We start from the raw sequence: 10,188 nt of genomic DNA on the forward strand, positions 1-10,188 counted from the left end.
TTGTTGCACACATGACCCAAGGGGCCCGTGGATGCCCCAGGGTGGAACATGGCACGGGATAGTTCTTACAGCAGCAACTCCCAGGCAGCCACATGGAAGGCTGCAGTTGCCTACTGGCTATCAGAGGACAGAGGCCACACCTATGGCCCCAGAGCCCATCAAATGAGTAATCGACAACAGTTTAGACATTTGTGCAAGTTTCCACTTGCAAACACTTCAGTGTGGAATACTTCTTCCCTCATCCAGTTCCTGTTTGACACACAGAAGGAGATAAAAAAAAAAAAACATTTATTGAAAAATATATATGCATTTGATGAATGAAGAAATGATTCATATTCTGTCCCAAGAACCATCATATATAAATGACATTGACAAAAAAATAGTAAAGAGCTAGGTCAGGGTGAAGGGAAACAATTTTGAAGAATGAGAGGACATTTCCCCTGAAGACAGCACTACTCTGGGGTTGGGAGCGTGAGTGCTTTCTAAAAAGGAAAAGAAGAGAGAGGAGTTAACATCTGTTGAACTTGCGTATGAAGTGCTACACGGTAGTAAATGAGATTTAATCTTCTCAAACCATCTGAGGTAGGTGTGGTGGTCTCTACTTTGGAGAAGAGGAACCAGAGGCTCCACAGGCCACCTCCAAGTAGAGGGAGGGGTGGGGCAGGGGGTCTGAGTGGTCCCCTGTGGTAAGAATAGGATCAGAGGTAGAAGTTTTCAAGCAGTGGGTTCTGGCTGTAGAGAAGGAACAGTAATGGGGTTTTGAAGGGAGTGAGTTCTCTGTCCCTAGAGGAATGCAGGTAGAAACTAGATAACCACTCATCACTAGAGTCTCGGAGCCCCTCCTGATGTTGAAATTCTATGACCTGTTTTAGGCAGATCCTTCTCTGGGCTTTTCCAACTGGAGCTGGAAGGTTAAAAGGGACTTGAATGATCCAAGGGCCACCAACCCCCATTCCCCTGAGTACACGGGGTGTGAGTGAGCTGGGCTCAGACACTTCAGACACACCAGATGAGTGGACTCACCAAGAGGAAGCACCAAGCTACCCACATCTCCCAGAGGTGGTATGCTACGCCCCGACTTCCTTCTTCTGTCTGCCTGTCAGCATTTTTTTAACATTTCTAGGGCCAAGCCTGCATTTAAGGCCTCTATGCATGATCACCCACAACTATGTGGCATCTTTATGTTGAGAGCCAACTTCTCTGCACCCCCAGTCTACCCCTTTCCAACAGTGGGCTCTGGCTAAGAAGGGAACAGGCTAGAGCTGCCACCTCCAGGCAGCCCTCCTTCCTGTCTCCTCAGGATCTTCTTGGGAGATGTAAGTCTTCAAGCCCAGGATGTGTTCTGGGGCTGAGAGGTCTTCTAGGATACAAGTAGCCAAAGAGAGAGAGAAGACTAACATACACACCCTTAGATACTGAGGATCTGTTCCGGAGGCTTGGGCTGTGACTCAGCACACAGAGGAAGCCACCTGAACTGGGTAAGTCTGACCTCCACACCAGGAGGTAAGTACACACACCCGCCCCTGCAAGAAGTGAGGAGTCAGACATCCTAAAATTTTACCTTCTCCTTCAGTATGGCCCTCAGTGTGTCTGTTCCCAGTCCCCACCATCCCCCTAGAATAGGAACCCCAAAGCCAGGAAGCTGTTCTCACGCTTGTTACTAAGCTGGGCACTATGAATTGTAAATAAATGAGTGAGACAATGAATGAATGATCAACTGAGCACATGAATGATTAATGTATAAAAGTATTGATGAATGGACAGACATATGGGTAGGTAGATGAATGGATAGGTGTGTAGATTCAGAGTAAAGTGGTTGGGTGGATGGATCAATAGATCTAAGGACGGACAGATGGAAGGAAGGGTGGGAGAAAGGGAGAATGGGTGGGTGAGTTGATGTGATTAGATGGCTGAGTGTTTAGATGAATGAATAGACAGATAGAAGAATGGAAGGAAGGTAGGATGGATGGACAAATGCATAGATGGGTGGATGGATGACTGGACAGATGGACACATGCAAGGATCAGTGAATGGATGAATGGATGGGAGGGCAGACAGAAGGATAGATGGATGGATGGATGGATGGATGGATAAATGGAAAGAGGAAGAAAAAGTGACTACCCAAAACATATTTCAGGCAGAATAGGAACCATGATATGACCCAAGGTCCCACAGACTCTCCTCTTAAAAATCTGGTCTGGACACTAAAAAGTGGATTATATCCCCAGCCTTGCCCAGTTTTTGGAGCTGGGTCAAAGCCAAGCCACTCATACTCCCAGACAAACCCATGATCAGTCCCCACTACAGCCTTGCAGGCCTGGCCTTGCCCAGGGGAAGCTTTCAGATGGGGCTCCCGCCACTCTCCCAGCCCCAAGGTACTCTGCTGGAAGCTCGGGACTTGATTCGCAATTTATGGGGCAGGGAGGCCTGAGCCAGATCCTCCTGGGGATGGTTCTCAGGGACCGGGCAGGCCACTCTGGGAGGCAACCCCATGGGATCCACACCGGCTGTCAGCAACACGTCAGAGGACCCTGAGGCCTGGTATGCAGTGGGTATGGGTGACCACAGCCCCCAGCAGGGCCTGAGCTCTGGTCTGGGGCCCCCGTGCCTATCCAGGAGGTGACAGCTGAAGAAGGCAGCAGGCAGGGCAGCCTGCAAGGCCATGTCCACTCTTTTTGAGGCAGGGTCCTGGAGGGACCTGGGGGGAGTGGCCAGGCTAGTCCACCTGTGAGCCACTAGGCAGCGCCAGCATCCTGGAACCCCAGCGTCCAAGGAACACGGTCTCAAGAGGCAACCGTGGGAGCCAGGTAGAGTCAGGGTCTGATCAGCCCTAGGACTGGAGTCCCCAGGCCAGGGGGAATCCCATAGCAGAGTAGGCAGGGTCCGGGTCCCACCCGTGGCGGGCAGGAGACCAAAGCGATGCTTGAGCGCCCGCAGCTCAGCCCTGAGCAAAGCATTCTCCTCGAGCAGGGCGGCCAGCCGGCCCTCCAGGGCCGCGTCATTGAGACGGCGCTTCTCGCGGGATCTCTTGGCCGCCTCGTTGTTCTTCCTGCGCTTCTCCCAGTAAACTGTGTCCTTCTTCTCTTCCGGCATGAACTCCCGCTGCCGGCGCACGGCCGGACCGCGAACCCGCGCTCCCGGCAGAGTTTTGCGGTGACCCTGGGGTACATCCGGGAGGACCAAGAGACCCACATCCATGGTCGCCTGGGAGCCCTGGGGGAGGAAAGACGAATTCTTGGACTGGAAGCAGGAAACTGCCCTGAATGAGTCCCTCTAATTTATCCTGTATCTCCACCATCCCCAGGGGAGGGGCCCATGAAAGAGTGGAAATTGGGCTGGAGAGCTGGGTGGGGGCAGAAAGGAGTGTAGCAGAAAGAGTGGGGAGCTGATGGGATGGTTTGATGTCTGAGGGAGAAGTGGGTGAGGCTGCCAGAGAGAGGATGGATTTCGGGCTTAAAAGGAAGCCACTGGAGTCAGGGAGAGTAGGTTGGGTACCATATCCTCAGGAAGACGGAGGCTCTTTCCCAGGAGTTCTTACTACTGAGGAGGTCAGCACACAAGCCAAGGGCTTAGTTCAATCTGAGCTTCAGGGTAGGATTCTTGGAGACCCAGAGAGACACAGAAGGAAAGCCAAACCTAGAAAAAGAGAATATGTGTCCGTGGAGTTAAACTGAGCCAAGGTGGGGTCAGAAGATAAGCCACTACTCACCTGAAAAGTGCCAAGGTTGTACACCAAGATCTCCATCTGCAGCCAGAGGTTTCCACCTGCCCATCCACCCTACTTATATATATTCATAAGGTCTTCTATTCGCCCACTCACTCAGTCATACACCCTTCACCGACCTACCTAGCCATCTCCCATTCCATCCATTCATCCCTTCATCTACCAAGCATCTATTTATCCATCCATCCCGGTCCCATCACTTCCTGGCAAATAGAAGGGGGGGAAGTGGAAACAGTGACAGATTTTATTTTCTTGGGCTCCAAAATCACTGCGGATGGTGACTGCAGTTATGAAATTTAAAAACGCTTGCTCCTTGTAAGGAAAGCTATGACAAAAATTCACAGTGTGTTAAAAAGCGGAGACATCACTTTGCCAGCAAAAGTCTGTATAGTCAGAGCTATGTAGTCATGTACAGGTGTGAGAGTTGGACCATAAAGAAGACTGAGTGCCAAAGAATTGATGCTTTCAAATTGTGGTGCTGGAGAAGATGAGAGTCCCTTGGACTGCAGGGAGATCAAACCAGTCAATCCTGAAGGAAATCAGTCCTGAATATTCATTGGAAGGACTGATACTGAGGCTGAAGCTCCAATACTTTGGCCACCTGATGAGAAGAGCCGATTCACTGAAAAAGACCCTAATGCTAGGAAAGATCGAACGCAAAAGAAGAAGGAAGTGGTAGAGGATGAGATGGTTAGATAGCATCACTGACTCCATGGACATGAATTCCATCTCCATGGATATGAATTTGAGCAAACTCCAGGAGATAGTGAAGGACACCCATCCATCCCCCATTTGATTGTACAATCCTCTGTCTATTCCCTGCCCAGTCACTCATCCATCTGTCAATTCATTCACTGTTAGCTTTATTTTTAAAATAATATTGTGCCTACAGGAAAAATAAAAAATAAACAAATTGGACCTCATGAAAATGTTTAAATTTTGCACAACAAAGGACACTATGCACAGAATAAAAAGGCAACCCACAGAATAGGAGAAAATATTTGCAAATCATAAAGCTGATATAATTTGCAGATTACAAGGTATTTGTATCCAGAATATATAGGAAACTCCTAAAACTCAACAACAACAAACACCAAACAACTCAATTCAAAAATGAACAAACAACTTGAGTAGACATTTCTCCAAAGAAGCTATATAAATGGCCAAAAAGTACATGAAAAGATACTCAGTATCACTAATCATTAGGGAAATAAAACTCAAAACCACAATGAGATACCACCTCACACCTTCTCAGATGACTACTATCAAAACAGCAGAAAGTAGCAAGGGTTGGCCAGGATGTGGAGAAACAGGAACTTTTATGAACTGCTTGTGGGAATGTAAAATGGTGTAGCCATTGTGGAAAACGTTATGATGGTTCCTCAAAAAAAATTAAAAATAGAATTACCACATGATCCAGCAATTCCACTTCTGGCTAAACCTGCTAAATCACTTCAGTCGTGTCTGACTCCTTGTGACCCCATGGACCGTAGCCCACCAGGCTCCTCAGTCCATGAGATTCTCCAGGCAAGAATACTGAAGTAGGTTACCATACGCTTCTCCAGGGGATCTTCCCAACCCCAGGTATCGAACCACCCCCGTCTCTTACATCTCCTACATTGGCAGGTGGGTTCTTTACCACTAGCACCACCTGGGAAGCCCACTGGATATATACCTAAAAGAATTGAAAGCAGGGTCTCAAAGAAACATTTGTACACATGTTCGTAGCAGCATCATTCATAATAGCCAAACGGTAGAAGTAACCCAAGTGTCCATCAACAGATGAATGGATAAGTAGTCCATCCATACAGCAGAATATTGTCCAGCCCTTAAAAGGAAGGAAATTCTTAAAAGGAGACCCTGCTTTCAATTCTTTTGGGTATATATCCAGTGTATAAGGCTTCCCAGGTGATGCCAGTGGTAAAGAACCTGCCTGCCAACGCAGGAGACATAAGAGATGCATTATCCATGCCTAGGAGTGGCTTGGCAACCCACTCCAGTATTCTTGCCTGGAGAATCCCATAGACAGAGGAGCCTGGAGGGCTACAGTCCATAAGTTCACTAAGAGTAGGACACAACTGCAGTGACGTAGCACACACACTCATATGCATAACCAATGTACTCAGTTGTGCGCCTGACCTGATACAATGTTGCACTACAATGAAAAGAATTTTTGTAAAAAAGGAAGAAAATCCTGACACATGCTTCAGTGCAGACGCAATTTAAAGGCATTATGCTCACTGAAATAACCCAACGACTACAGAATAAATTCTCCTTTCGTATGGTTCCACTTATTGGAGGGACTTAAGGTAGCCAAGAACCGTAGCCCACCAGGCTCCTCTGTCCACGGGCTTCTCCAGGCAAGAACACTGCTCTGGGGCTCCATGCCCTCCTCCAAGGGATCTTCCCAACCTAGGGACTGAACTTGGGTCTCTCTCACGGCAGGCAGATTCTTTACCATCTGAGCCACCAGGGAAGCCCTGAGTAGTCAAAGCCACAAAGACAGAAAGTATTGATAAAACGTGGTGGTTGCTGGGGCTGAGGGAAAGAAGTGAGTTAGTGTTTAATGGATATAGAATTTCAGTTTTAGAAGATGAGAAGAGTTATGAAGATGGATGGTGGTGATGGCTGCACAATCTATGTCATGTGAACATACTTAATACCACTGAACTGTATGCTTAAAAATGGTTAAGGTGATAAATTTTATGATATGTGTATTTTACCACACTAAGAACATTTTAATAATAATAATTTTGTGCCTTTACTAAGGGCCAGGCATCTTTCCATCCATATATTCATTTACTGGTCCACTCACCCACCTTCTGTTCCTCCATCCTCTCATCCATCTAACACATCCTTCCTATGTGCCAATCATCCTTCCACAAATCCATTCATTCATCTCTATATCCCTCCATGAGTCCACCCACCCATCCATCCAACTAATAAGAAAGCAATTGATAAGAACTTCCCACATGACTAGTGTTGAAGAACCAGGATGTTAAGAATAGGAGCAAGGGACTTCCCTAGTGGTCCAGTGGTTTAGAATCCACCTTGCAATGCAGGGGATGTGGGTTGGATCCCTGGTCAGGGAACTAAGATCCCCACATCCCCTGGAGCAACTACTGAGCCCACATGCTCTGGAGCCCAAGTGCCACAACTCAAGAGCCTCTGTGCTCTGGAGCCCCACACCACAGCTGGAGATCCCGCATGACTCAACAAAGGTCCTACGTGTCACCATAGAGACCAGATGCAATCAAATTTAAAAAAATATTAAAGAAGAGGAGCAGATGAGGACTTCCCTGGTAGCTTAGCTGTAAAGAATCCACCTACAGTGCAGGAGACACGAGTTTGAGTCCTGAGCCAGGAAGATCCCCTGGAGGAGGAAATGGCAACCCTCTCCAGTATTCTTGCCTGGAGAATCCCATGGACTGAGGAGCCTGGCGGGACTACGGGACTGAGCACAAGGAGCAGACAGAAGAAGCAAAGTCATTAGATTCCCAACCCCTAGAGTGCAGCTCAGAAAAGATGCCCCAGGGACACCCCAAGGATGAGGAACCACCTCTTTTACCATAGCCCATTTTCCCATGTTGGTTTTCCTGAACATTCTGATACAAAGATCTGGTCTCTACTGAACCCCTGGGTTCCCGGCACCTAGGATGTCATCACCTTCTGTGATTCTGATGCAAAACAGGATGAGAGGAAATCCAGAACAAGGTATGAGCGTTCTGACTCAGGATGGGCTCAAGGGAAAAGTGGACACTGGGGGCTGACAATTTTGTTCCAAAAACCCACTGAATAACCTCCATGAGGACAGCATGTGCCTTTTTTTTTTTTTTTTTTTTGGTCTACCATTGTACTCCTGTGCCTGACATTGGGCTCATAGATAGTAGTGGGTAAATAAATATTTGTTGAATGAGTGAATAGACACATAAATGAATAAAAACAGAATCTTGTTCACACATAGAGAATGTTTGGCCCTCCCACTGAACCGCCAGTCTAAAACTGTGAAACCCACTTCATCAGCCTCCTTGCTTTGGCCACCAGGAAACTCAGCACTGGGTTTTGAGATGAACTCTAGTGGCTTTCTTGAGTTGGGAATGCAGTTTTTCTCTTCTAATGTTATTGTTTGAAGTTTGTCTTTTATTCTGTGCTCTTGGCCGTGTTTGAAAAAGCATGGAGGCATAAACAGTCAAATAACAACACTCCTAGGAATTCTGACCATAATCCTAGACCCACATTTTGCAAAAGTTTATTCTCAAGAATCCCAGTGGCCCAGCTTCCCTGATGGCTCAGTGGTAAAGAATCAGCCTGCCAATGCAGGAGACAACGGGTTCAGCCCCTGGTCCAAGAAGATCCCACATGTCGCAGAGTAACTGAGCCCATGCACCACAGCTATGAGCCTGTGGTATAGAGTCCGGGACTAAGCCCACTCGCCCTAGAGCCCGTACTCTGCAACAAGAGAAGCCACTGAAATGAGAAGACCAAGCACTGCAGCTAGACAGTAGACTCCACTCACCACAGCTAGAGCAAACCCCGTGCAGCAACCAAGATCCAGCACAGCCAAAAATAAAGAACATTATTTTTTATAAAAGAATCCCAGTGGCAACAGTGTTCTGCCAAAAACAAGAGATACAAATATATTTGAAAAATATTGCATTCCTTGTTCTTATATGAAAATCACAAACACGTGGGAATCATTAAAGGCTCTGACGAGTCCTGCAAAAAGGTTTAACTTGTGTTTGACTTGGAAGTTCTCAAATGTATTTGGCCATGAAATATTAACTTCACAAAACACCTTGGGATATATATTTATTCATTCACTCATACAACACTGTGCCAGGTTCTAAGGTGGTTACTGGGCTGGCAGAGGAAAACTGAACAGTCTCCCTGCCCTCACAAAGCCAGGAGATGACGGGTGTCAAAGGCATATCCCAGGACCCTGGGACCAGCATCCAAAGGGCACTATTCTGGCTTGGGGAGAGAGGATGGGGGCCAGCTGGGCTGGAAAGGGAGAAGAACAGCCTAAGGGTCACCTAAGCCCAAGTCAAAGCCAGCAGATGCCCAGGGAAGGAGGCGGAGCGTGGGCTGGTGGTCAGTTACAAGAGGAACCGGAGGCTCTCACGCTATGCCCATGAGGCCGACAGGGTTCAGCCTCACTGTGCGGCTCCCTGCCCGAGTCCCCTCCTCTCTGTGGCTTGGCCAGAGGCCCCCCTAACCACCACCCCGACACCTCCACAGGAACCCAGAGGGAGATGGGGCAGTAGATAGCTCAGCTGCCTGAGTTTATTTAGAGAATACGCAGCGAGCGCTGGGCTGGGCCTTCCTGTGGTCGTGGAGGAGGTGCTGGTGGGGGCAGGCAAGTCAGGGGACACTTCCCATGAATCAGCCAGTGAGGGGAAGAGGAAACCGGAAAATCTCCCTCAGATATGGCCCAGCACAACTCCACCCCAGCCCCATCACCCTCCACTGACTGTCTGACTGGTGGCAGTCAAGGCTCTTCTCAGTTCCCCCCAAGTGACGGGGAACTCATTCACTAAAGTCAGCTGCTGCGAGGCTGGGTGACTTCTCATAGTCAAGAAGGTCTTTCTGACAAATACCATATGGTATCACTTATATGTGGAATCTAAGATAGGACCCAAATGAACTTCTCTACAAAATGGAAACAGACTCACAGATGCAGAGAGCAGACTTGTGGTTGCCAAGGCAGAGGGGGTGGGGGAGGGAAAGGATTGAGAATTTGGGATTACCAGTTGCAAATTATTATATATAGGATGGATAAACAACAAGATCCTACTCTAGGGGCTTCCCTGGTGGTTCAGTGGTAAATATGGGTTCAATCCCAGGTACAGGAAGATGCCACATGCTCCAAAGCACCCATGCTCCACAACTATTGAGCCTGTGCTCTAGAGTCTGGGAGCCACAGCTACTGAGCCCATGCACCATAGAGCCTGTGCTCTGCAACAAGAGAAGCCATGGCAAAGGAGAAGCCTTTACACCAGAACTAGAGAGTAGCCCCTGGAGAAAGCAATGGCACCCCACTCCAGTACTCTTGCCTGGAAAATCCCATGGACAGAGGAGCCTGGTGGGCTACAGTCCATGGAGTCGCTAAGAGTCAGACACAACTGAGCGACTTCACTTTCACTTTTCACTTTCATGCATTGGAGAAGGAAATGACAACCCACTCCAGTGTTCTTGCCTGGAGAATCCCAGGGACGGGGGAGCCTGGTGGACTGCCATCTCTGGGGTTACGCAGAGTCAGACACGACTGAAGTGACTTAGCAGCAGCAGCAGAGAGTAGCCCCTGCTTGCCTCAACTAGATATAAGCCCATGCAGCAACAAAGACTCAGCACAGCCAAAAATAAAAATAGATAAATAAAAAAAAAATTTTTTTTAAGATCTTACTGTGCTTGCCTGGTGGCTCAGATGGTAAAGAGTCTGCCTGCAATGCAGGAAACCTGGGTTC

The 10,188-nt window shown here is 48.1% G+C and overlaps 1 protein-coding gene across 1 annotated transcript; it reads right to left on the reverse strand.

Moving 5' to 3' along the window:
• Nucleotides 1–246: 246 nt before the first annotated feature.
• On the reverse strand, nucleotides 247–3,868 carry NFILZ (NFIL3 like basic leucine zipper). Its single transcript, XM_025293354.3, has one exon. It carries the CDS (start codon nucleotides 3,196–3,198, stop codon nucleotides 2,341–2,343), a length of 858 nt encoding a protein of 285 aa, XP_025149139.1. The 5' UTR covers nucleotides 3,199–3,868; the 3' UTR covers nucleotides 247–2,340.
• Nucleotides 3,869–10,188: the final 6,320 nt, after the last annotated feature.

Source organism: Bubalus bubalis, chromosome 9 (assembly GCF_019923935.1).
Source record: "Bubalus bubalis isolate 160015118507 breed Murrah chromosome 9, NDDB_SH_1, whole genome shotgun sequence".
NCBI lineage: Eukaryota > Metazoa > Chordata > Mammalia > Artiodactyla > Bovidae > Bubalus > Bubalus bubalis.

Bases quoted from the DNA above. Each gene is read 5' to 3' on its own strand.
- NFILZ (XM_025293354.3), bottom strand. From the start codon at position 3,198: ATGGATGTGGGTCTCTTGGTCCTCCCGGATGTACCCCAGGGTCACCGC.